This window comes from Erithacus rubecula, assembly GCF_903797595.1.
Source record: "Erithacus rubecula genome assembly, chromosome: 14".
Taxonomy (NCBI): domain Eukaryota; kingdom Metazoa; phylum Chordata; class Aves; order Passeriformes; family Muscicapidae; genus Erithacus; species Erithacus rubecula.
The window spans coordinates 3,391,089-3,419,012 of NC_136666.1; the positions used below are offsets into that span (position 1 = coordinate 3,391,089).

The 27,924-nt window shown below is 53.1% G+C and overlaps 2 protein-coding genes across 8 annotated transcripts in view; one reads left to right on the forward strand and one right to left on the reverse strand.

The window, feature by feature from the left end:
• The window catches only part of ALPK3 (alpha kinase 3), a 32,386-nt gene extending 14,908 nt beyond the window's left edge, over nt 1–17,478 (forward strand). For both annotated transcript variants that reach the window (XM_079317638.1, XM_079317637.1), the window contains 11 exons: nt 4,674–4,791; nt 5,816–6,836; nt 9,875–11,750; nt 12,645–12,792; nt 13,811–13,938; nt 14,216–14,251; nt 14,369–14,643; nt 14,954–15,042; nt 15,276–15,493; nt 15,688–15,736; nt 15,908–17,478. In XM_079317638.1, the coding sequence (XP_079173764.1) occupies nt 4,674–4,791; nt 5,816–6,836; nt 9,875–11,750; nt 12,645–12,792; nt 13,811–13,938; nt 14,216–14,251; nt 14,369–14,643; nt 14,954–15,042; nt 15,276–15,493; nt 15,688–15,736; nt 15,908–16,229 (4,280 nt within the window). In that variant the 3' untranslated portion in view covers nt 16,230–17,478. The remainder of the gene's footprint in view (nt 1–4,673; nt 4,792–5,815; nt 6,837–9,874; nt 11,751–12,644; nt 12,793–13,810; nt 13,939–14,215; nt 14,252–14,368; nt 14,644–14,953; nt 15,043–15,275; nt 15,494–15,687; nt 15,737–15,907) is intronic.
• A 128-nt stretch (nt 17,479–17,606) lies between these two features.
• On the reverse strand, nt 17,607–27,844 carry SLC28A2 (solute carrier family 28 member 2). 6 transcript variants are annotated; one of them, XM_079317644.1, is made up of 18 exons: nt 27,648–27,778; nt 26,160–26,986; nt 25,727–25,815; nt 25,303–25,394; nt 24,727–24,916; nt 24,256–24,397; nt 23,405–23,518; nt 22,955–23,032; nt 22,562–22,642; nt 22,151–22,231; nt 21,888–22,013; nt 20,591–20,721; nt 20,224–20,392; nt 19,834–20,031; nt 19,285–19,366; nt 18,697–18,795; nt 18,157–18,268; nt 17,607–18,063 (listed from the first exon to the last, which is right to left on the reverse strand). In XM_079317644.1, exons 2-18 carry the CDS (start codon nt 26,226–26,228, stop codon nt 17,940–17,942), a joined length of 1,977 nt encoding a protein of 658 aa, XP_079173770.1. In that variant the 5' UTR covers nt 26,229–26,986; nt 27,648–27,778; the 3' UTR covers nt 17,607–17,939. The 6 variants fall into 6 exon arrangements, with proteins under 6 accessions (XP_079173770.1, XP_079173768.1, XP_079173766.1 ...); XM_079317642.1 differs by lacking the exon at nt 27,648–27,778 and adding an exon at nt 27,832–27,844 and having other exon boundaries at nt 19,834–20,392; XM_079317640.1 differs by having other exon boundaries at nt 19,834–20,392.
• Between the last annotated feature and the right edge of the window lie 80 nt (nt 27,845–27,924).

The window sequence follows — 27,924 nt, forward strand, 5'->3', positions numbered from 1 at the left end:
CACATCTGGGAATACTTAGACTAGGACTTGCTGGGCCTGTCCTAGGAACACAGAAAGATGCAAGTGTTTGAAGAACCAATCTCCAGAATGTAGTGAGTGCAGGCAAGGAAAAAGTAGGTCAGGCAGAAGCAGATTCTTGTGTGTGAAGGCACAAACCTTCCTTTCCTCCTGATGCCTGGTTTCAGCCTGCTACTGCTGTCCCTGCTATGTCTGATTTGATTTTTTGGGTCAAGTCCTGCATCAGTTATGAGATGTTTCCTTTTTTCAGACAAAATTAGTTTCATCCTTTGTTCTCTAAGAGATGTGAAAAGGAAACAATAACCTTTCCATTTACTGTGCAGCTTCATCCAACATCTCTGCACCAAGTGCTTTCCTTGGTGGGTCTGTCTGGACTTGAGGGTCTCAAGGGTCATCACAGCTCATTTGCAGTGAGTGAATATCAGGCTTCTCTTTTCAGAGTGGTCCTTCATGGAGGTGCTGCCACAAGGATTTTCCAGCTTTTTAGTTGCTTCTGTGTAGCATTGCCTGGGAAGGAGAGATGTCAGCTGATTAAATGGGGAAAGTTGGATAAAGAGGCCTAGGTATCTGGCTGCTTGTTATGGAATGAGTCCAGCCAGGACAGGTGGTGACTGCATCTAGCCAAGACCATTGTATGTCAGCATCAACCCACTGTGCTACAGCTGCCTCTTCAGTGCCATTTCCACCCTCCTTAGCCAGGTTCAACCCCTCTGATCTGTCTTCACAAATCATTGTCTCAGGCTTGACCCCATCACTGCCTCCATGGTTTTATTGCAGAGTACTGCAGAGGGGAAAGGTCTCTGCCTGTGCCTTGGGGAAGAGAGTTGGGGTAGGGTGAGTAGATAGTCACATGCTTAGTGGATGCAGTTTGTAGTCAGGTTAAAGGAGTTCCACTTGCTGCTTTTGTGGTGACTCTCTGAGGGAAGTGTTTGAAGGATGAGACTGAAGTGCTGGGATGAAGAATGTCTGGAGACGTGCAGGGGCTGTGAGAGGAGTTTGGGGATGGGGTAGTGACTACAAGCAGAGAGTAGGCTGCTGGGAGATGAGGAGCTTTGGCTTTGGGGCCGAGGACAAGGGAATTGTATTCCAAGGCTATTGAAGCCCCTATGTGTAGTTTGTGTAGAGCAGAGACTGTGGATAATATTTAATAGTTCTAAACTGTTAGCACTTTCCCAAGTTTCAGAAGACTAACTCCCTCTCCTTCACTGTTACCCCTAAAAAAAAAAAAAAGAAAAAAAAGAAAGAAAGAAAAAAAAAAAAAAAAAAAAAAAAAAAAAAAAAAAAAAAAAAAAGAAGAAGAAAGCAACTTGAAATAGAGTTTCTCTGGGTAATTTTGGATAGATGTATTCTGAACTGTTTTGGATAGATATTTTAAGAACTGTTTTGGTTACGGCCACCAAGCTTTGAAGACTTCTCAGATTTTGACAGTTTTCAGAAAAAGAATGTTTAATTAAACCTGGCAATCTCCATGAAAAAATAATCCTCACTCTGAAAAGCCTCCAGGATCCTGTGGTGGCTGGCCATCACCCTGGAGCAGTGCTGCTGGAAGACACATATCCTGAAGATATGGAGGGCATGGCACCGGTCTGTCTGCAGCTATGGGGCTCTAGCTGGGGGCTGCAGGGGCCCAGCTGCCAGCAAATCCCTCTGCACCAGCTGCATGGGGGCTGCAGCCATGGCAGGTTTTGGATTTACCTGCCAGCAAATCCCTCTGCACCAGCTGCATGGGGGCTGCAGCCATGGCAGGTTTTGGAAGGATGAATGAAGATCTATGAGTGGCTGCTCAGGGTGTCTCATGCTGAGGGTGGGCATCTGGTGCCTGCAGCATGGTAATGCCCAAAGGTGGATGGATGGAACCCTCAGTTCCATCTCACCCTACTTGTCAAGCTGTGGATACTGCTCTGGGAATGATGCCTGACTCCTCTTCCCCCACCCTGGACCGGGAATTTATTCACTCAGCAGCCCAAATGCTGTCAGGATGGATGTCAGCAGCATCAGCAGCAGCTCCCCTCCCCATGCCAGGGAGAGTCATCCCTGCACAGGCATCTTCCCATCCCCTGCTTGACTCTAATTACAGCCCCTGGGAAGGGATGGATGGTGTTTGGACAGGCAGCTGAGGCCACTGTACCTGCATGGAAGGTGGGAAGCCTTTCAGCATCAGCCTGCCCGCAGCCTTCCAGCAGCCTCCCAGCCAGCACTTGCCTGCAGCTCTCTTTGGCTGCAGGCTGGAGCGTGCAATGTGAGCTGGTCCTGGCACTGGGCTGTCATGGCTGTAGCTCCTCGGAGGGAGCAGGCAGCCTCAAGGACACAAGTGCTACAGGTCAAATGGGGTTTAAGCACAGCAAGAGGAAAAGCCTTTCCCTGAGGCACTGCACAGCTCTGGAAGTTGCAGCTCTTTCCGGCAGATGTCAGCTGGGAATGGAAATCAGCTGTGGAAGCCGTGGCGGGTGGGGAGGGGGGGCACACGGGGCGTCACAGGGCTTCTCGGAAACTATCTGCTGGCAGTTCCCAGAATGAAGGGCTGCCACTGCTGCTTGTGAGGGTGTCAGGAAAATCTACCTGCCAGCTCCCTGCAAGATGGACCTGGGGGCCTGCTGAAGGTCTTGCTTGCAGAACAGCCCATGGGAAGGGTTGGATTGCTCTGGGCACAGTGTGAGCTTGTGTATGGAAATTGTTTTGTTCATCATCTCTGGAGCAGAAAGAATTCACCACTGGCTCGTTCAGCCCATGCTCCTGCTTCCAGTATTTAATATTTTATGAAAAATATAAGAAGCAGCATCAATCCCTGATGATTCCATCACTGGAATGCTCTCATGGGTTTCTCCAGTTCCCAGTATAGGGCTCATTTTTTTCAGCCACAAGTACCTGAGGGCTTTGCATGTCTCTAGAAACTGATTTAGGAGGTCAGAGCGGCAGCAAATAACAGGCTGTGACAAGAGTGGGGCAGAGGAAGAGAACAGAGAGCCTTGCAGGAAGGGTGTTGGAGAAAATCATGGTTTGGTTTCTTGTAGAAGAGGAGAAACAAGGCACTACCCAGCAGAAAGCCAAAGCTGCTGATGGCAGCAGTGGGAAGGGATTGAGGCAGCAAAGCACGTGGGAGATGTACAGACAGCGAGGATAGAGAGGGGGATGCTGGGGCAGTGCAGTGGAAGAGACCATAGAAGAGACCATAGGAAGAATAGGGTAAAATCCAGTCTGTGAGGTGTCTGGGCTATGGGCATGGATGCTTCTCATAGAGGAGAACAGGAAAGAAAAGCTGCTGAGACTTATGTTCCCAGCCCTATCTGGTCCCAGTGGATTAAAACCCTTGAGGAGCCTGTGGACACAGAGGAGCCACAACAAGCAAGGGCTGGGGACAGGGGAACCAAAGCAGTGCAGGAGGAGATTTGGCATATGCTGCTTTTCTGGACAAAGGCATATTGGATTGGCCAAAACCTGGGTGAATTCCTGCTGATGAGTCTCTGCTTCTGGACTCTCAATCCTGCTCTAGGGCCTTCATGAGAGTAGAAGTAAGCTGGGCTCAGGCATTGCTATGGGCTGACAACTTCCTTGGTGCAAGGAGGACATTTGAGATCCTGGTTAGCCTTGAAACCTGTGGCTTGGTAGCTGGGAAGTATGCAGAGAGCACCTTGTCCCTTCTGTCTCATTACTCCAGAGCCACTGGGTTGGGTACACTGCATATTCCTGGAAAGTCTTTGTCAGCCCATGCCTCGGGTATTCACAGGAGCTGACCCTTGCCACGTTCTGGGGTGCTGTGGGTGAGCCTTGGTGGATTTGAGGAGCTGGACTCCTTCCTTTGGCCCCACAGAAAGCCTGCAGGACATTTGCAGCAGATAAGCTCCTGAGCAATCGACTGTAGCCAAGACATGATTTGATCATTGAAACTTTCATCCCATGCCCTGGAGGTTGGCTTGACTGGTTGGTGAGCCCTGAGTGAAGTACAGGAAACCCTGCTGGCTGCTGGCTTGAGCAGTCTTAGCATGAAAACTGCACTTAATATGAAGTAGATCTGCTGTCAGTGAGCAGTGAAGGCTGTGGCTAGCACTGGTCCATGTGGGACTCACATGCTGATCCAACACCTCTGCTAGTGGTAGAGAACATGGCTGCATGCCCAGCCTGCCAGCCAGCCAGTCACACACATCATGATGTCATTCTACTGAAAAGGCAGGTGACATCTGTTGTCAAGTGACATTTGTAGGACACTGAGCTGACTGTGATGCAATCAAGGTTGTTTCTGTTCAGTGGAAAGTTTTGGATCAGCTTACAGGCTGTGACACTGTGCAAAATGCTGAGTGCTCCATGGAGGGGCAAACGCCTGTTCTCCTGCCACAGCCTTGGCCTCATCAAAACATCCCTCTTCACATAAAAGTGACGGCATGCTCACCTTCTCCAGCCAGTGTCACAGGAGACGAGCGTGTGATCCACTCCCCTCTGTTCAGGAATGAAGTGCTAGGATTTTTTTCTCAAAAATAGCCCTATTCCTAGGAGTGATAAAAGTCTGAGATAAGCCCATTAAGTTTCCACTGTTTCTGCTGTGCCATTTAGGAATGTGGTGAGCCCAGAATAGCATCTGTCCTGGTGTGCCAGATTGTGTAGCTGTCTGTGCTTCCGTGTGGAATGTTTCACTCTCTGATGTACCTTCCATGTCCTCCCAGGGTATCCACAGCCAGAGGTGACATGGTACAAGGATGATGAGGAGATGGATCGCTATTGTGGCTTACCCAAGTATGAAATATTCCGTCATGGAAACCGCCATACCCTGCAGCTCTACAAGTGAGTAAAGGAGCTGCAGAGTGCCTGGGTTTGGTGAGGGGAGCTCTGAGTGTGCTCTCAGTAGCTGGATCAGCTGTCATCAGTGATGTCCCCCCACCACTGGCTAGCACCTTCTGCTCCCTGCTGTGAGTTCACAGCTGACCCTTCCCCTTGAGCTATGGCTCCCTAGTCACACCAGTATGAGATCCATTACTGCGTCCAGGGATAGCTGTCATGCTGGAAGCAAGAGGAAGGGAAGAAGAAGTCCCTGTCTCTGGAGCCTTCCAGTGTTGAGCATTAGGGCTGACAAAGGTGAGCAGAGGGAAAATACTATCCTTGGAGGCTTGGAAAGCCTCTGAGATGATGGCACAGGGAATAAAGCTTCTGGAGAGTCAGGCACACCTTGTCTCCAAGCAGGCACAGACCTGTTGCACATTGTGTCCTGGATTTGGGATGTCAGACAGGTGTAGCACTGACTGAAAATGCAGAATATCAGTGTTGCTGATAGTCCTGCCATCCATGTGCTTCTAGTCTGAGCTTTTCTGCTCCCTCAGGTGTCCATCAGAGGCTTATCTCTTCCAGGAGCAGGGATCTCTGTGGGTTAGGTGTCCTCAAGAGGTGACAATAGGTATGCAGGCAGGTGCTTGTGCTGGTGGTTGTGACATGGGGTGGGAAGACTTTGGTAACACGGTAGGGTAGAGGAAGAACATCTTGTGGGCTGTGTATAGCTGAGAGGAAAAGATCCTGCAGAGGACTCTGATCAAGAGCAGTTGGGAAGCCTGGTGCTGCCTGTTCATCTTCTATCACAGCCCTCATGCCAGAGTTACAGCCCAGGGTGGAGGTAGAACAGCTTTATCATCAAACTTGCTTGTCTGTTACTGCAGAGAGCAGGCAGAGCCCGGGAGGGAGGCCAGCTCAAGGCCTCCAGATATCCTGTGGGCACCTCCTGGGCCACATCTTCTAGACTCTGTGGAGCCAGAAGTAGGAGAGTATGCATGCCTGGACATCCAGCAGGTAGATCTCACACACAGCTTTTGATTTCCAGGTGCCGTGAGGAGGATGCAGGCATTTACCAGGCCTCAGCTAGAAACAACAAAGGCATCGTGTCCTGCTCTGGTGTGCTGGAAGTGGGAACCATGACGGAGTTCAAAATCCATCAGAAGTGGTTTGACAAGATCAAGAGAAAAGCTGAAGAAAAGATGCAAGAAATAGAAAAGGGCAAGAAACGAGGGAAAGAAAATGTGGAAGTGGAGAAGTTGCAAGGAATGAGCCCTGAACGGCTCCAGAGGAAGCGGAGGCTGGGTAGGGATCAGAATCTCCGGACAGGAGACTCAGCATGGGAGAAGGAAGACACAGCAAAAGTGCACGTCGCAGATTCACAGTCCAGGTTACACAAGGATATTGCTGAGGCAAAGGAGCAGCCACTCAGTGCAGTGTCAGGCTTCCCAAACAAACTGGTGGCACCTCTGAAAGCAGAGGTGACCGCCAACGGAGATGCCACTTTGGAAAGTGGGGAGGAGAATGGGAACAGCTTTCTCACATACATCTATGAGACTGTGGAGGACTTGGCAACTAAGCCAGGGGCAAAAGATTCGGCAGCTAAAAAGAAAAAGAAGGTGGAGGCTCCTTCAGCAGCAGCACAGGAAGTTTCCAAGCGAGAAGAAAGTGGCAGAGACAGGGTCAATCCATCTTCAAATCCCAGGTTTGCTCCTCCTGTCCCCTTACGCAGGAGTGCACGTTTGAGGGCAGCAAACGATCAAGAAGTGGAAACCAGTCCAAAACATAAAGAGCCTGGGAAAGCTGTGAAACAGGACATTAAACCTAATGATGACATGTACTTCTCTTTAAAGGACATGTATTTTGATAAGCAAGTGAAGCCAGCGGCAGGGAAGGAGGAGGTGGGAAGCAAGGACGAGGCCAGGAGTGAGGCTGCCCTGCAGCCTGTGGCAGACAGCAGACAGACAGAGGATGCTCCACTGGCCTCTGAGGTGCTGGAGGCAGAACCTGTGCTGTCTGAGGGCCTGAGAGGCCAGCAGCAAGAACAGAAGTTGGAGGGAAACAAAGAGGTAACTAAGAGAAACAACAGCCAACACAGGGGTGGCAACAAGAAAATGTCTGTGCTGCACATTTGTATGGTGGTATTGGGCCTGGGAGGCTGTGTGCACACCTTGGGATCTGCTGCCAATCCTCTGCAGATCTTCCCTGGTGAAAGCACCCAGAAGGGCTTTTTTGATTTTGTGAGCCCAGACAGCAGAGCTTCCACCTCATCTCCAAGCAAATGTCAGCTGAAGTGGTGAGAGATGTAAGTCGGGGCCATTAGAGCAGCTGGTCTCAGTGGCCTGGGGCTCTCTGGTTTAATCGGCTGACCTCATGCGAAATGTTTTCAAATCAGGTCAGCAGGGAGCACTGAATGGGTATTTATAGCTGGGAGTGAGTGCCTTGTGATGGCATCTGATCAGTTTAACAAGGGAGCTTTAGTTAAGAAGCCCCCAGGCAGATGAGGTACCTGTGAGCTGCACCCTCAGGGCCTTGAGTTTTGTTTACAGTGCAATGTGTATACATACAGTAGGTCTGGGTTATCTTTTTTTGGCCATCCCTGTTGGAAAAACTCTGTTGGGAGACTCACTGTGGTGGTGATAAAGTGCCAGGGCACAGCACCTGCTTCTGACTCTCAGAGCATCTTTTAGTCAACTGCTATTTTTGTCCCTAACCTGAAGTATTATTGAAAATATTAGACTGGAAGCTAAAGGATTATTTTCCCCCAATTTTTTTAAATGACCCTTTTTGTCACAAAAGGTTCTCTGAGTCAGCTTTGCAGGTGCTGTCAGAATTTGGAGTTTGTTAGGTGCACCCTTTCAGTACAGACAAGGCTCCAGGTGTCTCACCTCTTGCTTGGTAGGTAATGCACATATTTCAGAATGTAGGAAAATTCACAGTGCCTAAGGGACTGATGGGTGCTCCAGTGGACAAAAAAAAAGGTCCTTTCTGCCTCTCTTAAATTTCTTTAGCTATTGGTGGGGGCAGCTTTGCTGGTAAGAACTTGCTGTGTTGTGCAGTGCACATCTGGTTTCTGACCTTGCTTCTGCACTGCACTGTGAACTCATCTTCAACTTGACCCACCAGTATCATGTGCTGCTGCAGAAATTATTGCTGTTCAGGCCACACCTTGGTAAAGCCATTTGTTTCTCCCTTCTCTGCTCATTTTAACACCTCTGGCTCTCAAAAACGATGGAAAAATGTTGGTGTGCAGCAGCCAGGCTTGGGCTGTCATCCCTGAACCTTTGACATGCATGAATATTGTTTTCTTTAAAAGCCCCACTCACAGAGGGAAGCCTGTGACTTGCCAGCTGGTGTGCCTTTGAGGAGAGCAAAGGGAATGCTTCTGATTTGAATTTGAATGCTTCAGCTTGTTGGTGCTGCTGGGGAAAGTCCTCAAGCTTCTGTGAGAGCAAATAAGCTGGTTTAAAGCCTTTAAGGCAGATTCCAACCATGTTTCAGGATATTTTCACCCCTCAGGACAGGGGTTACTTATCTTTATTTTTTATTCTTTCTCTTAAACAAGAAAGGTCATAGCATGAGTGTTTTCCTAGCCTTAGGACATGGCTGGGCCTCATGCTCAGGACTTCTCAGCTGGATTTATCTGTAGCAAAACACTAGACTGTAGCCAGGCTCTGAACATCCTCCTCTACAAGAGCATAGAAGAAACTAGATTTGCATGGTGATCACTCTTGCCTAAATTTTAAAACTGATTATTATATTTCTTGAATTTTATAGGTAGGAATGGCCTCTAATGGTACTTCCACCACCCCAGCCATTCAATACTCATGTTGCCCTAATGATTAAAGAGGGACTTTGGACAAGGGAATGCAGTAACAGGACAAGGAGGAATGGCTTTCCATTGTCAGAGGACCGGGTCAGATGGGATATTGGGAAGAAATTCTTGGCAGAGAGGGTGGTGAGTCCCTGGCACAGGTTGCCCAGAGAAACTGTGGCTGCTCCATCCCTGGAAGTGTTCCAGGCCAGGTTGGATGGGTCTTGGAGTAACCTGGTCTAGTGAAAGTTGTCCCTGCCCATGGCAGGGAGTGAAATGAAATGGGTTTTAAGGTCCCATCCAGCACAAACCATTATATGATTCCTTTATTTGCTGAGAGAATGGTGCTATCTTTCCTCTTGTCCCCAAGCTACCAAATGAAGCAAAAGCAGCACAAAATAGAGGTCTAAGTGCCACAGCCCTCCTTTTCCATGGCTTTCATTTTGGGGGCTTAACACTCAAGTCAGGGACCTCAGTAAAAATCCTTAGCAGCAGATCCTCCAGGGTGGAAGGGAGACCCATTGTGTGTATGCCCTGTCCCCATGCCATTGTCCTGATGATGCTTGCAGAGCATCAGCTAGAGTGTGTACCACAGTATCCCTGCCTCCCCTACAGAAACAGACTGTTCTCCTTGGCTGGAAGATTTTGGGATAAATCTCAGCCATCCCAGCAGGCAGCTCGCTGACACGTCTGCTGGGTGCAGCTGCACTCGGAAACATCTGAGCTTCCCCAACGTCAGAGAATGGTTGGAGAGTGCTGATAATGTCAGGGTGTACAGTTTCACTATAAATCACTTGGGCAGCCTCATCCTGATAGTGTGTGACATGCTGACTGCCCCATCTCACAGTGGAGATAGGGAAGCACACTCAAGTCTTTAAAAACATCAAGGGAATTTTGTAAGGTGTCAGCAATGGCTGGTGAAAACGGGAAAGTTTTGCTCTTTGGAAAGGGATTGAGTCAGAGGAGATTGGATTAAAAAACACTGAATGATTTAGAAAGGCAGATCTCTTGCCCCTGTGCATGGCAAGGGTGTTGAAAGGCAGAAGGGCTGGAGCTGATTAAAAGAAGAAACATTTTGTGCAGCCTTACAGGTGGAACCCACTCCTGTGGGATGATGGTGAAATCACATGATCCTGGATGACAGAATAACACTGGTATCAGGGTAATTCCCATGGTTCAAGAAGTTGGGCAGTGCCATATGGTACATGTGGACCACAGGTGGGACTGCACAGACCCAGGCAACAACATTATGGTAATTTCCTTTTCTTTTTTTTTTTTTTTTTTTTAAATTAGGTTGCAGCAAGAGTTGGACAGTCTCCTGGTGACCTAAAGCATCCAGTGTCCAGTCCAACCAAAGAGACCAGTCAGCAAGCCAGTAAGCTAGAGGAGAAAGTCAGGAAAGAGGTGCCTGTTTGCCAGGAAACCAGGGGGGCTGTAAAAAGAACAAATCCTCGGTTTAGGCCTCAGGAGCCACCAAAGCTACCAGCACCTTCCCCAGACCATGTACAGTCTGACAAGGAGCAACCACCCCCCAGGAAACAGGCAGAAAACCATTTCCATGCTCTTGAGGACAGAGAGACTCAGCAAGGTCTGTTAAATCAAAAGAACAAAAGTCAGTGTGGGGAAGAGTCATTGCTGAAAAATTTGACTCCTCCAGAGCCTGGAGAAAACACTTGTCTTGAACAAATCCCATGTCGGACAGTCAAAGATGGGAAGAGCAAAGAGGCAGGAGCAGAGTTGTCTGGGAGCCATCCTGGTGTGAGGACAGGAGGGAGTGCTGCAGCAGAGCCATGTCTTGGGGCTGTGCACAGGGAGGCAGGAGGGAGTGCTGCAGCAGAGCCGTGTCTTGGGGCTGTGCACAGGGAGGCAGGAGGGACACCTTTGTGCCATCAGAGCACTGAAATGGCTCCTGCTTCAGTTCCTCTTGCCAAAGAAGAGCCGCTTCCTGTTCCTGCAGTGAGGCCATCAGTGGCACAGGAGGCACTGCTGGCATCTAATGGAAGCCCAGGGATGGAGGCCACTGCAGGGGAGGTCTTGTCTGGAGCCCAGCTCCTGCCTCCTGTGAGTGGAGAAACGGAAATCACAACAGGTGGATCTGCCCCACGAGAGATGTTTTCTGCCAGCACGTCAGAGGAGGAGAGTGCCAAGCAAGTGCCCATGGGACCTCAAGGGAAGGAGGGAGGAGTCCAGACAGCCACTGCTCCATGCCAGGAACCAGCAGCATCTTCAGGCACTTGGGAAGGAGTCGCTGAGGTTCAGCCACAAGTGCCACTGGTCCTGTCTGGGTCTCAGGAGATGTCTTTGGAGGAGAAAATACAGCACAAAAACCTGGTTTCCTCCTTAAAGAACTACCTGCTGCTACTTCTAAAAATGTCAGATAGTAGTAAGGATGCCACAAAAGGGGACACTGACTTTGGGGACAAGGAGCAGCCAAATGCAGGGGAAGGCATGATCCCAGAGACAGGCATTGTTGGCCTGAGCCCTCGCACCTCAAGGAAAGTTTTGGAAAAAGTAGAAAACAACCAACTCTTCCAGACAGCAGAGAACTTCCCTCTGACCCCCAGGACATCCAGACGGATCACAGGGATGATTAACAAGGAATTTGTTACCAGCAAGGAGATGCTGGCTTGCAGACCTGTCCCACCAAGGAGAGGCACCCGGGGGGCTCCTGAGGCTGAGGGGCCACCCCCACTCTCAGTGCCCTCCATCGTGGTGGGCAGCATGCCCTCAGCAGGAGAGGCTCCCCATCTTTCTGATTTGCCTCCAGGGAGCTCTGAAGAGAGCCCTGCTGACCCTGTGGCAGTGCTACCTTGTGCCACACCAGAGGAGCTCGCTTTGGGGGCCCGGCGCAAAATATACCTGCCAAAACCCAAACAGGTGGGGGTGGAAGAGGAGGCAGCTCCAGGGAGCCCGGGGCACACAGCAGCTCCGAGTGTTTCACCACGGCAGTCCAGGAAAAATGCATCCCTGTTGCAGTCTCCTGCCCCAGCTCCATCCTCTCCCTCAGAGCAGTGCTCTCCAACCCTCATGAGGAAGATGGCCACATTGGAGGTTCCTAAGCTGTACGAGGAGCCTGCAGGGGACACCACTGGTGATGAAGAGGTCCCTGGAGATGCTAAGCCAGAAGCACAGCCAGCAGAGTCCCAGAAAACAAATAACCCATTTAAAGGTGAGAGAAAATCCCCACAAAGCACATTCCCTTGTCGCCTACAAAGGGAACCAGTGATAGACAGCTGATGCCACATGAATTTTATGCATTTGCAGCAACAAATCAGCCTTTTTTTTGATGTTTTCAGCATCAGCCTTTGACAGTGTGAAAGCTAAAAGTCTCCCCCAAGGCTTCTATCCCAGTGTGGGGAGAGATGAGGAATGCAAGAGGCAGCAGCTCTGACACTGGCTGTCTCCACAGTCTGGGCTTCCCCAGCCTCAGGGATCATAGAATTGTCTTGGGTTTGGTCTCTCTGTTCTGATCCTCATCAGCCTGATGCTGGTTGGGGATCCTGAGGTATCTGGTTGAATAGGAAGTGTCCCTCCTCATGGCAAGAGGGTTGGAATGAGATAGTCTTTAAAGTCCCTTCAGACCCAAACTGTGATTCCATGATTCAGTGGGCATCACAGGGCACACACTCCTCTTCCACATCTGTGGTCAGTGCTTTATTTTATTCCTTGTGGCATTGAATTTAAAAAGGCATAATCCTGGGGTTGAAGGAACCAGGTGGTACTCCCAGGAATATGCACTTGCAAAGTAAGGGTAACCATGATAAATCCCTACTTCAGTAGATGCATGTTTCCTCCAATATTAAAAAAAAACCAAACCACAAATAGTGTTTTTCTGCCTGTCCTCTGGCCAAGCCTCACTGGGTATTGCAGTGCTGTGCTGTTGAACAAATTTGTACCACTTGTATCCCATCTTTTTATCCCAGTGAAGCTCTGAGACCTTCCCTGGGAAGGCAGTGCTGACATACACGTGATACCCAAAGCCCTGAGCAGCAGTGTGTGCATAGGCTGGCCTGTCCCCAGAGCTCTGTATCTCACCACCCATCTCTTTGCACCCTGTCCTTAGCTCCACAGGTGGTCCGTAAGATCAGGGCAGAACAATTTTCTGATGCATCAGGAAACCTGAAACTTTGGTGCCAGTTCTTCAATATATTGAGTGATTCTAAGCTGACGTGGTACAAGGACGAGATCCCTGTAGCTGAAGCCCAAAGGAGGTAACCTTGCTGGCATCTGTCACACCTCGCTCCTTGCCTTGACTGGTGAAGGAGCCCCTCTTGCTAAGGCAGCTTGGGAAGCTCAGTGCATGGCACAGCACATTGTGAACTTCATCATATCAGTGCCCACGGAGGGAAGGATTGCCCAGATGGGGAGATGCTGCCAGGTTTATCTTATTGATGCTCCATCTGGAGTGTCTTCTGTGTGTACCCAAACACAAACCTTGGGGAGGGCAGAGAAGGTGTTATGCCCATCAGAGTTGGATGTGAACTGTAAAACTGGGACCCCAAAGGATCCATGTGAGGGTGGCAGTGGTGAGAGGGTCTTTTATGCAACCACTCCTGGGAAAAAGCAGCTCTGGCTGTATGCTCTCTATCCCTTGGCATGGCCTTTGAGCAGGGAAAGCATATTCAGATATCTGGGTGTCTGCTTGTGTCCTTTGGGTCTGCTATGGAGAGCAACTTGTTCTCAAGCCCAGAGGATTTGTGTAGGAACATCACCCACATCATTTGGGATTTACCTCATGCCATTGGTGTCCCCTGAGCTCCCTGTATAATGAGTAGATGGTAAGTTAGGTGGTTCTGGGGCAGAGATTGTCTCCAGGGGCACATATTAGAGCTGGGGCAGATGGGCACGAGTGGCCATTGCCTGCCAGCAGACCAGAGCAGAGCCTGCTCAGCCAGTGGGTGTCAGGATGAGGGTCCCACTTTTTCCCTCTGTGAAGCTCTGACCCAGCCTCACTCAGGGGCAAGTACCATTTATCAGTCTGTAGCCCAATTCTGGCCAGATTCTGCAGGGCTTGTCTGGAGGATAAGCATCTCTGTTAGTACAAAGCACAGGGCAGGACTCCTGGTGCAGTGACATGTTGGGGGAGCAGCTGGGCTGCCCATGGGCTTCATTTCTAGCATTCTTCCATCCTCCCAAGGGCAGCACATTGCCCACCCACAGTGCCTGTCACAGGGCTCCCCTGTGGTCCCCACCACACAGGAATGTGGCTGTGCTCCATTTTTTTTCCAGTGCTGGTGATGAGGGCCAGGCAGCCTTGGCTATTGTGCAGGCATCCCAGAAGGATTGCGGAGTCTATCGGTGTGTGATCAGCAACGAGTATGGCACCAACTCCACAGATTTCCTGTTCAGCCCAGAAGGTGAGGAGCCCTAAACAGCCTCTCACAGATTCCTGAGTGTGCCATGGGGTGTTGTGGCCAACTGCAGAAAAGGCTTGGTGGGGGGAGCTGCAGTGGGGGAGCCTTGGCACGTTCTGTAACACCACCTCTGTGAGGTGCTTCTGCCTCCGTGTGCCAATTGATTCCCACCATCCTACCTGCCATCCCTAGTCATGCAAGTGCATGGGGCAAGGTGGGATCTTGGCAGGATGGGATCCTGGCAGGACCTTGACATCTCTTTGCTTTCTGTCTCATCTAGTGTTGTCAGGATTTACCCTGCGGGAAGAGATGGAAGGTAAGGGCCACATGATGAGCTGTGACTCTGCCCCTTGCCGAGTGGGGCAGGCAGCTCTGGGGCTGAAGCAGGACATGCCCATGTTGTCCCTCCCTCACCAGCTCTTCCCCCCACCAGTTGGAGAGGAGATCGAGATGACACCCATGGTGTTTGCCAAGGGTTTGGCTGATGCAGGCTATTGGGGGGATAAGCTCTTCGGCCGCGTGGTGAGCGAGGACGTGGAAGTGGGTGCTGGCTCCCTGCGCAAAGCCTGCCGTGCCAGAGCCATTTATGGCCTGGAGCCTGTCTTTGAGTCCGGCCACACCTGCGTCATCAAAGTGCACAATTTCATCGTCTTTGGGACCAAGAATGAGAACAGCCTTGTCGAGAAGAACTATGACATCACCATCCAGGTGAGCATCCTTGTGGGCCACCATTCACCTTTCTCCCTCCCACCTTCCCCACATGGAGTTGGTCTCCGGATGGTCCCCAGCTCTGTGCCCACTTTTGCTCTTTCCTCCTGCTTTTGGAATGCTCTGGAGTGGTCTAGCCAGGGGGCTGGACATGTCCTTGCCATTCTTGGCTTCAGCTCATAATATGGAGCTGCTCAGGACTTTCCCATCACCCTTTGTCCATCAGGACAGGAAAACAATTGGCAGTGGTCCCAGGGAGGCATTGGTGCAAGATGGGACAGGTTCTTCACTCTTCTGTTTGCACTTCCAGGAATGTAAAGTCCAAAACTCCAGCCGTGAGTACTGCAAGATCTTTGCTGCTGAGGCACGAGCCATCCCTGATTTTGGAGCAGTGCCTGAGTAAGTGATATGCTGCAGCTCCACTGGCTTGATGCCCTGGCAGAGTATTGCAGGGGGTGGTGGGAAGATTCCCTGTGGGTGGTGGGGCATCCCAAAGGCCATGCACTCTACCCCCACAAATGGAAGGGATATTAGGAGGAAGGTAAAAGCCAGGATTGCAGACTGTGGTGAATCTTCACTTGAAGAGGAGGGAGAGCTCACCATGCTGCCATTGTCTGTGAACTCCTACACAGGATAATTCCTCTGTACTTGATTTATCGTCCGGCCAACAACATCCCTTATGCCACAATGGAGGAGGACCTTGGCGGGCCCTGTGAGCAGTACTGTGTCACTGAGAGAGATGGCAGCTTGGTGGCACGAGGCACCTCGGAGATTGTGCTCAAATGCTGCACCTTCCAGCATTGGGTTTACCAGTGGACTAATGGAAACATCCTCGTGACTGACATGGAAGGTAAAGGGATCTCCTGGGTGCTGCTCATGGCCCATCACCACCCTCCAGCCTGGGAAAGAAAGCCCCAGGCTTGCCCTCCTGTCTCTCTCTCCCCACCCCATGGCATGGAACCCTCTGCCTAGGGCAAGGATCTGCCCTGGGTGCTGGTGGCTGTCCTTCTGTGGGCAGAGACTGGTTGTCCTCTTAAATTACAGGAGTGGGCTGGAAGCTGACCAACGTGCGGATCGCTACCAACCTGAAGGGGTGAGTTCCTTCCAGCTCTGGAGCAGGGTGGCCCTGGCTGTCCCCAGCTCTGCTGCTTACCTGGCAAGGGCCATGGTGTTAACTGTGGTAGGGCTCCATCCTCACCTCCCTGCTCTCCCCTGGGACATCTCCTTGGTGCAAAGCAGGAGCTGAGGGTAGCTGTGTTGGCAGGTACCAGGGGCTGAAGGAGAGCTGCTTCCCTTCCCTGCTGGAGCAGTTCCCGGCTGCACACAGGTGCAACCATTACTGCAGCATCCTGGGCCTGAAGATGCTGGAGCCAGCCAAACCCAAGGGCTCCAAAAGTCCCTGTCTGGGCAGGAAGTCTGCCCAGTCCAGCCCCCAGCTCCAGAAGAAGGTGCTGACAAGTCCTCAGGGCATCCGCAAGGCTTCTGTGAGCCCCAAGAGCTCCCGGAGAGCTGCAGAAACAGGAGAGGCCCCAACAGCCTGCAAACCCAGGTCAGGAGAGAGCAACAGAGCTGGCTGCCTGCAGTAGTCAGAGCTGCTGCAACTGGGATTCCTGCTCTGGCCCCCAGCCTGGGCCCAGCATATGACCAGTGTGGGGAAGGGAGACCCTGGCAGTGGCCTTCTTGGGGCTCCTTCCTGGCCCGCAGCGCTTGCATTGTGTGGTGTGTGCTAATTGTGAGGGCTGGGCCGGGTCCAAGGGGGCTGTGAGCCACAGGCCACCTCCCCAGTACCTCTCTACAGGAGCTGCTGCTGAAGCCTGTGGGGTCCTGTGCCTCTCCACACTTGGACTCGCTTTCCTCTCAACTTTCCAAAAGCCTTCCTTGAGGCAGGGCAGAGCTTCTCCCTTGGGCTTTGCAGGCACCACGTCCTTGCATGGCTCCCCAGCAAACTGGGAGTCCTGGATGCCCTCCTGGCTCCCAGCACCTCATGTCCCTCTTTGTGTCCCCATAAAGTGACTGGGTGAAGCCTTGCCAGCGCTGTCAAGGATGAGAACCCCACCCGTGCCCAGGCAGTCCCCTGAGCCCTGGCACACCTTTTGTCCTGTGGAGGGCTCCAGCAGGTGGGGCTCTGGAGTGTTGGCTGGTTCCAGGGCAAGGTATTTGCACTGGTACCAGCAACTTCATAGGGATAGGATTTTGCACACCTGCCCTCCCCTGCTTCCCAGGGAAGTCTCCCACTCTGTTGCTGGGTGGCCGTGCTGCTCTGGATGGTGGCCAGTGCTACAGCAAGGATGCTCTACCTCACATGGGATACTCACATGGGAAGCAGGGCAAAGAGGCAACTTCCCCTCCATACCAGGCTCTACCTTGGCACATGGGAGTGTCTAGCCCTCAGGACTCACTTCTCCTTGCCCCTGTGCCATACATAGACCCTGTTTGCCCTAGCCTGAGCACAGTCTAGTGCTCACCCTCACTCCTGCTGGCACATGTTGGATTCCAGCAATAGCTGGCAGTTCCCACTCAAAATCCTGCTACCCCTCCCTCAAGGCAGTGATGCACAGGCAGGGGAGCTGTCTGCTCCATCACCCTGCAGAGCATCCCCTTCCTCAGGGTGTTGCAGGAGGGTGCTGGGTGCTGGTGCCTGCAGGGTGGGGTCCCAAGCAGTGGCTGAGTGCAGCCTGATGGAGGGAAGGGGCCAGGCTGGGAGCATGGCATGCTCTGGGCTCCTGGTCCTTTGCCACTGGGACTGTAAAATACCAATGTACACAACGTGGCTGCGTGGCTGCGTTGGCGACTGGGTGCTCTCGAGTGCAATAAAGTGAGAAGGACTGGCCTGTTCCTTGGCACTGTGATCCCTCTGGGACAGCTGCTCCCAAGTACAGTGGGATGTGTTAGCTTTGTGTTTGGGGAAGGAAACATCTTCAAGCACTGGCTTTACCCTATCCATGCCCAGTGGAGGAGAAGGGAAGGGCTGGAGCCAGACCCTAAGGCTGGCAGCAGACAGAGGCTCAGCTTGCAAGGTGAGCATGGGGTGCAGCCCCAGCAAAGGACCTTGTCCTGTGTGGGACAGCCATAGTCAGGGGCCAGAAGGGGTCTGAGTGCAAGCACATAAGGGTTGACATAATTTATTTGGGAGCTAGTCCCATGTGTCCACAGGGCCAGCCCCTAAGAATGCAGGTTGCAAGGTGCACACAGCTGTCCATCAGCACTGGAGTGGAGAAGACCAAATGCTCAGGTTTCTGTTGGGGTTTTTTCTACCTTTGGAGATAGGCCCTGTAGGCCCTGGTGTTCCCCCAGTTCTAGATTGTCCCTGCACAGGACGTGTGGTTGTAGTGCACACAGCACTCTGTGAGCCACAGCACACTCTCTGCCTGCTCAGCCCAGGATCCCGTGAAGGAGAGATTCCCATTCTGGAGCACCGAGCTGGAGGGAGAGACACAGGGTCAGGACAAGCTGCTGCCCCACCACCTAGGTCCTTAGGCAGGACCAGATGGCTGTGGGGCCCTTCACACCCACCTTGCAAAGAGCTGCTTACAGCAGGTGTACATAGTGTAGCTGGTCGAGCTGAAGTTGGCGGTTCCGAAGAACGTTGCGCAGTCACCCACCTGTGTTGGCACATAGAGGAGACCTGGGGAACAAGGGCTCCTGTTGGGACTTAAATGGATCCACACTGCACACCCCGAGCAAGCTGTGGGTCCTGTATCCCATGCCTGCTCACAAGTCTCACACCCTGATTACACTTACTTGCAGTCCTGTACCTGGGACACTGCAGGTCCCATAAGCCATCCCACCTCCCCCCCAGGACTTCAGGGAGCTCCTTGCAATACTCCAAAAGTTGCCCTTGAAATGTTCCAGCCCAGAGGAGGATGAGAGGCTCCAGGAGAGTTTGGGCTGCCCTTGGCAGAGCCATGAGTGGAGAGCAGGGTTTGAAGGCTCTGGCAGAGCCATGGGGGGACAGGCCAGCCAGCTCCATCCCTGAAGGCTGCATTTAGGGGGTCTTCAGCCCTGTCCCTCCCTGGATCTCTCTGGCCCTGCTGGCAGTGGGCAGAGATCTACCTGCCAGGCAGGCATTGAGCATGGAGACACAGATGCCAGTGAGCAGGGCCCGCAGTACCACGGAAGCAAAGTCACCCTTGCGCTGGGGCACCATGGAAGCTGTGGGGACAAAACAGACACTGGGGTGAGTCAGATCCTTGCTCTGGCTCTCTGCTGGGTGGGGGACAGACAGGGACATGTCCTCAGCCCTGAGCTGGCTCTGCCACACAGTGCCCTGCCCACCCCAACTCCTGCTGTCTGGAAGATGTGGTGATCCCAGCCAGCACCCAGTGCTGTCTGCCCGTGCTGGCAGAGCACTGTGCCCACCCTGCACCCATGGGAGTCCTGAGCACTCCCAGCATTGGAGTCTCTCTGCTCCTTCCCCTGTGCATGGATGACACGCAGCCTTGAGGGGACATGCGTGTGCTCTTGCCCATGGGTGCAATGCAAAATTGTCCTGGTCACCTCATGCAAATGTTGTTTCTTATCTGGCAGAGACCAAGCATAGAGACTTGAGGGCAGCAAATTCCTCCTTAGAGAGCTCTAGCTCCCTGACCCAGGACCCCACTCCCTGAGTGCCCAGGCACTCAGGACATAGGTCACACTCACCCAGGCCTCCCAGAGTGATGCCAATGGAGCTGAGGTTGGCAAATCCACAGAGGGCAAAGGTGGTGATGCTCTCAGCTCGCTCCTGGAGGGCACAGCAGCAGGGGTTGGTCACCTCTGCCCAGGAGCAGCCCCAGAGCACTCAGAGCTGAGCACCATATTGGACCTCCCAGACAGACATGGCAGAGGTAAGTCCCCCACCCCAAACCCTTCTCTGTCAGCTATTTTTGGGAGCAAGGATGAAGGCTCTCCCTGGAAGAGGCTGGGCTAAGGGGACAAGAGGCCCTGTAGCACCGTGATCTGTCCCATCAAGGAGCAAGATAAATGGGAAAGGGCTTCACTGACTCCTTCCTCCCCTACCCAGCCATTAGCAAACGTCCAAGTCTAGCTGGACATAGGTGCCCTCCCACTCCCAGCACCATCATTATGGTTCAATGATCTTAGAGGACTTTTCCAAACTAAATGGTTGTAAGATCCTCTGCCTGCCAGGTCCCATGGCACATTCCAGCTGGTTCTATCCCTGTGCCTAGCAGGGTGGCAGGGGCTCCTCACAGATATCCACTGCTTGCGGTTCCCATCCCACTCCTCCAGGCCCATCAGGCGGTTCTTCTTGTAGGTGGCCAGCTGCTGGTACGCCACAAACTCGTTCAGGAAGATCTTGATTCCCAGGAGCTCAGCCACCACCGGTGAGTCTGCCCAGTCTGCCCCCATGAGAAAGGCCACAGGCATGAGGACATAGGAGCAGATCACCTGGGAAAAGCATCCCAGAAGGGAACAACTCACAGCTGACCTGCACAGCCCCCAGACTGGACATCCACTGCCAGCATTTGCCAAAAACCCAGCCAGGGTCTCAGCTGCCCACTGAGGCAGCGGGCAAAGGTGGGGATGGGTGGGGGATACAGGATCTGGCAGCTCAAACCATGGCTCTGCTCTTTGGGATACCTGGAAGGAAAGGTCCTTGATGTCCACCATCTCTCCGAGCCAGCGGAGGGCAGCGTTGATGAACTCCAGCACGGCCAGGAAGGCGATGAGGTTGGCTGCAATGTTGGCCACGAGCCCCACGGAGGTGGCAGCCCCATTGCTGGCAGCTTCCAGGATGTTCTGCTCTTCACTGCACAGAAAAAGACCCCAGTGTCCTCATCTGGCTGGGCATCTCCATGCCAGGCCAGCACTCGCTCCATGGATATGTGCAGGCTCTCCCAGCCTTGGGCCATCCGTAGTGTCCCCTTGTGCCCCAAAGTGCCCCCACAGCTTCCCTGCATAGAAGGACACATGCAGCCCCACTCACTGCCCCTCTCCTCACACTCACCCACTGGAGAGGCGGACGCTTGCTTTGCCCTTGAACTTGGACTCCTCCACCTCAGGGTAGACAAGTTTGGCCATGGCGAGGGCGCAGGGCGCGGCCATCACAGAAGCTGCGATCAGCGATGCTGCATCAATCTGCAACAGCAGACCCGAGGCATGGGCACCTCTGTGCCCTGTGACCTGACACCCCAGGGCACACCAGCACGTGGCTGGCATCAGCCAGTGACACTCAGAGCGGCTGAGGACTCTCCACTTGCTCAAACTGGCTGGTTTTCCCTCTAAGCAGCCGTGCACGTGGGGCAGCTCGCCTGGATGGAGGCGATTGCTGGAGCTGCAGCGATTGTAGCCTTGGTGAAGTTAATCTCTCCTGCTGTTTGACTTTATCCTAATGGCTCTTTTCTCTTCCTTGTCCCTTTTTACCGGTATCAGAGCAGTAGGTTGGATAACACTGTTAACTTCTACCTGCTGACCAAGGGCCAAGCTCCCAGCCTCACCCACTCCCTGGCAACATCTCATTTCTCTGACCTTCCACCTTTGGTTCCCCATTTAAGGAGACTAATTAATGTTTAAATAGCAGGAGCTCAGGCAGCAGGTTAAGGGGAAGGTTTATTCAGAGTACTGATGAACTGGAGAGGGCATTCCTGGGGGCTTGGTGCCAGAAATGCCCAGGCAATGCTGGAGGAGCAGGAATTGTTCTTTTGGGAGAAAAGGGAGGGAGGTGGGTACTGCTGTTTCTATAAAAGGGGACTGGAGGGGAGACACTGCTCATTGATAGCCAGTGAAAAGGTGGAATCACAGGCACAGTTCCAGTTGGATATAAGGAAAAATTGTTTCTCGTGTCTGAGGCACCTCTGGGGGAAACCAGACAGGTTGGGGGAGATCTCCATCCATGGGACGTTCACCATGAATCTGAACAAAGTCCTGGGCATCCCCTCATTTGCCATAACCTTAGTTGGCAGGAGGGTAGATGAGAGACCTGCCCCAGAGGGTTTTTCCAGGCTATATTATCTCATGATTCTGTGGGATTTGCCCTCCTCGCTGTGCAGGGACCATGGTAAGGGTCCCATAGCACTGCCTTCTACCTGGCAGGGCTCTAGGGTTCAGGCCAGGCCAGAAAAGATAGGGCTGGGTATCTTTGGGTGTCTTTGGGACAAAGTGAGTCTGGACACCCTGCTCTCATCCTGCTTATGGAAGGGGACCATGAGGCACCTGCTGGGGGTCCTCTCTCACCCTGAAGTCCTAATTTTGCATGTCAATACCCTGTAGCAGGGAGCATGTGGATCAACAGCTCGTGCACTCACCCCAAAGGATATGTAGGCTCCCATCACGCTGCCTGCAATGGTGGAAAAGCCACCAGTCATCACAGCATGGATCTCTGACAGGGTCATGTCTGGGAGGTACGGGCGGATCAGCAGCGGCGCTTCGGTCTGTGCAAGAGAAATCCCTGCTGTCCTGGGGTGGGGCCACACAGGGCCACAGTCTCACAGGGAGGAAGAAGAGCCTTTCTCCAGGGCAGGCTCAGCTGCAAGCACTGAGTAGCTGCATCTGCTGCCCAGGACCTTACCTGCCCCACAAAAATGTTCCCTGCCACACTGAGAGTCTCAGTGGGAGTGGTGCCCATGGAGACTTGAAGCAGCCAGGAGATCTGGGAAAAAACAAGGCCACTGTGACAGAGACTCCTGGCATCCTGCCACTATCCCCATGATGCCAGGCATTGTTTGGCCCTTGCATGGAGGTGATCCTGGGAAGCACGCCCAGACTGGGTGGAAACATCAGCTCTAGGGTTCAGTTTTTTCAGCTTTCTGAGAAGGACACATTAGAAAGACAGGGCTTATATCTTTTAAGTAGGACAAATCACCTCAAATTAGTACCATGACAATTTTCCTGAGACACCTCTCAGCTGACCATAGTACACAGAACCCAGCAGGTGGTTCTTCTTTCCACTGCCATCCCAGATTTAGGAGTGAGGCCTTACCTTGAGAATAAGCCATTGCATGACACCAAGGTAGTAGAGGATAGACATCACACAGCTGAAGAAAACAATGATGGGCAGGGTCTGCAGGCAAGGCACAGAGGGTTAAAGGAGACACATCCTGGCACCTGTGGGCACCAGGCTGGGCATGGAGGGGTACTGCACAGTCAGCCCACACTACTGGGGTGCCACAACACTGGCAGAGGGACAGGGACCAGTGCAAATCCTCCATGGCACTGAGGAAGTCCTCAGGTGGATACACAGCTGAGGGAAATCCATCTCTGAGATGGCTGAGCTCTGCTGCAGCAGATCTGGCTGCATTTAGCTCTGTGCTGTCCAGGACCCAGCAGAGGCAGACCAGAATAAAACCTCCCCCTGCCCCATTCCTTGGCTGACCTGGAAGGCAAAGACTTCTTCAATGAGTGTGTTCCCAAAGACAAAGCTGGAGCCAGCTGTGGTGTAGCCCAGGAAGTACTGCAAGGGAAGAAATTACACAGTAGGACAGAGATCTCCATCAGGTCCTTCCCTGATATTTCATTCTGCCTCGTGAGGGGCTGTGCCCCAGTCCCACAGCTGCCTTCACTGCACACCAGAGAATGACCCTGGGAGACCTCACATGGGGATACTAGTGGGTTGTCCCAAAGCCACAGGGCTCTGCTACAGCCTGGAAGGGAGGGCACACCAAGGGATCTGGGCTGATGCAGAAAACCAGGGAAGAGTTGCCTTCCCCCCAGTCCCAAACAAAAGTGTTGTGAGCATGCAATCCCTGCCATGGCTCCTCCCCATGCCACACCCTGCTTTTCCTGTTAATCTCAGGGTACAAACACGGGATAGCACATGCAGTACCTGGATCTGGTCTCCCAGCCACTGGAAAGCTTGGGTGCCAGGAGTTGTTCGGAGGACAAAGAGTCCAAATAAGAACTCCAAACCCAGACCCCAGAAAACGGCTCTCCAGGACACCTGGGGACAACAAGCAGAACAGGAGCTGAAATGTTTGCAAGGCCTACAGGATTCCCCCTCAGGTTTCCAGCTGCTGCAGCAGCAGCACATGGCAAACACCACACACTGCCCCAGGGTGAAGATCAGGGGGAGACTGAAAAAGTGTCACAGAAACCAACAATGTGGGTTGGTGACAGAACCAGAAATGAGACTCTGGTGAGAGACTGGAATTGGCTGAAACATAACCTGCCAGGCTGACCTGGGATACAAAAACAAAGACCTTATGATGATTCGTAGCACAGACCTGCTAGACTGAAACTGTCTGCTCAATAACCCTTTGGAGGAGCAGGATGGAGTGACTGGCCAAAGCATTGCAGCAGTTTGGGCTGAAAGCCACCAGGACTTTAATCACTTCTGACAAGGCTCCCAAGGCACCTAAAGCCCAGGTGTGGGTCTGGTGCTGGGCTTCTGGGTCTGACTCACTATGAGGGACATGGCAGAAAACAGGACAGAGGCAATGCAGGGAAGTGGGAAGGAGAGCAATGGAAAGAAGAGCAGTGAGGTGGCTTTGGGGTCTATCCACCCAACCAGCTCAGCTCCCCAAGCTGTGCCCAGCTCTGACCAGCTCTGCTGGGCTTCTGTTTCCTCCAGAGAAGGAGATGCCAGGGGGGATGAAGTGATTGTTCTCCAGTGCTGGGTGGAGAGAGGGGCACCTCCTGTGAGGTGACTGATGGTCAAGCCCCACCTGAAACACGTACCGCACCGTGGTGCTTGGAGCAGGCAAACAGGAACAGCACCAAAAAGCAGAATCCACCCAATGAGATGAGCTGCTCTGGGTTTCTGCCAGTGTCCAAAACCAGCCACACAATCAGGCCTGCCAGGAGGGCCACCCACAGGAGCCTGCAGAGGAAATCCCAGACTGTCAGCAAGACAATGTCCCCATAGGAGAGAAGCTCATGAAGGGCAGGAGCCGATTGTGGTGGAATTGCCACTGTAAGGTCCATGTATCTGCAGAAACATGGGGCTCAGGCACAAGTGTGAATAGCCATCATGCTGCTGAGGCAGAGCAGCAAGACATTTCTGTAATGGCCTTTAAGTGGTTCCATTTGTGAGGTGGCAGCGTGGCAGCAGAGCACACGCCTGGTGCCATCAGCTGTGGCTGTGCTGGCAGAGCCATGGAGGGAACCTGGGTACTGGGAGAGACCTGGCCCTGCCTTCTCCTGACTCACCATTTCAGCCACCGCCAGGACTTCTGGAAGCACTTCCCAATGGGGTGGAGGAGGAGCAGAACCTTTGCTCCACAGTATTTCTTGAAGATGCCCCAGCAGATGAAGAAGACAACCACGGCAGTGATGACCACCAGGGCAAGGGCTCGCTGGAAGTTGAGGTAACAGGCCGCAATGAAGTAGCACAGGTAGGCTGGAAAGGCACACTGGCAGTCAGAAACATCAGGGCTGTAGGATTGTGGGTTCATAACTCACTGGGAACAACCACAAGGTTCACTTCCTCCCAATGTCCTTCCCTGGCCACCCTTGGGGATCCTATCTTTGTGTGAGACCTTAAGAGCAGCATCCCAGCAGGGAGTAGAAGGGGCACAGTAACACCTTGGGTAGGTGGAAAAAGGGCAGGGGGACAGTGAGGTGAAGATAGAACTGGGCAGCAGTGGTGGGATGAGGAGGGGGCAGCGAGGCTGCTGGGAGAGGATACAACCTTCACACACTTGACAGGGTTCAGTAAGTGAAGTCTGGAGGCACAGCCAGCCAAAGGGGAAGGGATGTGGAGTCTCAGTGACAGAATGTCCTCACCTACTCCAAGGAGCCCCAGGATGACTCTTCTCAACACCTTGGCATGAGCCCTGCAGAAATGCTTTGCCTTGGATGCTGGCTGCAGGGCCTTCCTGGGGAGAATCACATGCAGAGACATGAGAGATGCAGAGGATGGACATGGAAGGTCAGCCCAAGCCAAGCCAAAGCACTCCAACTGCAGCCAGCCCACCAGAGCCAGGCCATGGCCAGGGCTCCTGCTGGGCACTTGAGTAGCAGGAGGGGGTGCAGGTGACCCGTGATGAGAAACCCCAGCATGTTCACCATCACCTGCTATGGGGAACAGAGACCTGGCAGTGCACCCTACAAGGCCACAGTCACACACTGTGTGCTCAACACCACCCTGCTCTGCTCCCCAGTCAGGTCTGTCTCTGCATAGCTCCCACATCTGCACAGATTAGCACACCTGCAGTAGGAGGAGAATCTCCCTTCTCTTCTCCCTTCTTGGCTCTCACTGCATGGACCACCACGTTCCTCATAGTGTCTCCTCTCTCCCTGGAAAACATAATTAACTGGAGCACTCTGTACTACAATGGAAGGGAAGGGAAGGGAAGGGAAGGGAAGGGAAGGGAAGGGAAGGGAAGGGAAGGGAAGGGAAGGGAAGGGAAGGGAAGGGAAGGGAAGGGAAGGGAAGGGAAGGGAAGGGAAGGGAAGGGAAGGGAAGGGAAGGGAAGGGAAGGGAAGGGAAGGGAAGGGAAGGGAAGGGAAGGGAAGGGAAGGGAAGGGAAGGGAAGGGAAGGGAAGGGAAGGGAAGGGAAGGGAAGGGAAGGGAAGGGAAGGGAAGGGAAGGGAAGGGAAGGGAAGGGAAGGGAAGGGAAGGGAAGGGAAGGGGACCTTACCTCAAAGCTGAAAGCTGGGTTATCTGTGCCCTTCTCAAGGCTGTCCAGGGTTATCTGGTTTCCTTCCATCTCCAGAAGCTCATTTGCTTCAGTACATATGAGAAACAGCACTAGGAGGGCCTGGTGGTAGTTGGGGAGAGAAAGATGAGATCAACTCTGGGAAGCTCAAAAGTAAAAAAAAAAACTGCTCTTCAGTTTTGGGTTTCTGAGAGGTGAATGCCCCTCACAGTCAGTAATTCAGAGCAGGTCTTGCCCCAGCACATCAATGGACTATCCCTATGGAGTCCTCAGACCATCGTGTGCTGAATTCCTTGTTCTCCTGTAACTGTGGAGAGGACTTTACTCTCCTGTGATTCCAAGGAATTATATGAGAGGACTACATTTGCTGCCAAAGAGCACTGGTACTCCTCCTCCAAGTTGGTGACAGTGTCCACGAGCCTCTGTAAGCTCCTTTTTTCAAAAAGTATCCTTCCTCATTGAAAGGTCTAAGTACAACCAAGTAAGATGAGGGTTGATAATTTTCATGCTGATAATTAACACAGTGAAGGAAGAAGGGTAGGAATGACTGGTACTTTGCATAGGGACTGGTCCTAAAGGAGAATCATGCTGGGAGAACTGGTCCAGCAAAGCCAGAAGAACCAGTGTTATGCCAGGGCAGGAACCCTTGGAGCATCATCCCATTTGTACACCCCCCCAGTTCCTCTACCTGGAAAAGGATGAGGGAAGAGCAGAGTCACAGGCAAGGCAGTGATCCAACTGTAGCAGCACTACTGTGTAAGGACAGAGGCAGTAGGATGTTGTATTTGCTTGAGGAGAACTGTAGAGGTCTGTGTGGAGAAGGAGATTACAGGGTCACTGGTAACTTCTCACAGTGTCCACTGAAGGGAAAGATTCAGCCCCAAATGCAACAGGTGAAGGTGGGGAGGTTTGGAGAACATCCCCCTCGTGGTGGGATCTGATAGCAGCTGAAGCTGGTGTGGCCAGGGCTCCACAGGCCAGCAGAGCCACCACGGGGAACCCCTGGGGTGTGCTGGCCCCAGGTGTCCCTGGGTTTGTGGCTCCTCAGCAGCAGGGCAGGACCCAGGGCCATGGTGTGAACCCAGGAGCTCACAGCTCCTCCAGGGCCTCCAGCATCACTGGTGCTCCTGCTGCTCACAGATGTCTGTCCAGGACTCTGGCAGAGATCAGGAGGAGCCCCCTCCCCAAGTCCACCAACACTTCAAGGACACTCCCCAGTACCCCTCTGCTCTCAGTGACCCCCCAGGATCTCAGGAGTTCCAGGACCACGCCAAGCTCCTGGCTGTGCCCCCATCTCAGGCTCGGTGCCTCCCAGGGCAGATCCCACCTCCTTGTCCCCACCCCGCCTGTCCCAAAATCTCTCGTTTGGCTGCAGCCTCATTGGCTGCCGGCCCCTCAGGAGCGGCACCTCATGGCCAGGTGGGCAATGAGGGGGGGAGTGGAGGGGTGGCCCCAGTGCCCCCCGTGTACCTGTGTCCCCATGCACTCCTGTTCCCTGTGTCCCCTGCAGCCTCTGCAGCAGTGTGGCCACAAGACCCTCTGTCCTGTGCCCCTGCACCCCACACTGTCACAGCCCCGGTGGCCTCACAGCCCCGGTGGCCTCGTGCCCTCCCTGTCCCTGCCCTGGCACCACCCGCCGTCCCCCCGCACTCACCCGCCAGCCCTGCTGGCCCCGCAGCTCCCGGTCCAGAGCCCCGGTTACCCATTAACAGCTCGGTCCAAAGAGCTGGGCTGGGCACTGCGGGGC

Excerpts from the sequence above, each read along its gene's own strand:
- SLC28A2 (XM_079317639.1), bottom strand. The coding sequence starts at position 25,708 with ATGTGGGAGCTATGCAGAGACAGACCTGACTGGGGAGCAGAGCAGGGT. Across the intron at positions 24,398-24,726 it reads TCCTGGCGGTGGCTGAAATG|GCTCCTGTGGGTGGCCCTCC; the intron begins GTGAGTCAGGAG and ends TTTCCTCTGCAG. Across the intron at positions 23,519-24,255 it reads GCTCCAAGCACCACGGTGCG|GTGTCCTGGAGAGCCGTTTT; the intron begins GTACGTGTTTCA and ends TGTTGTCCCCAG.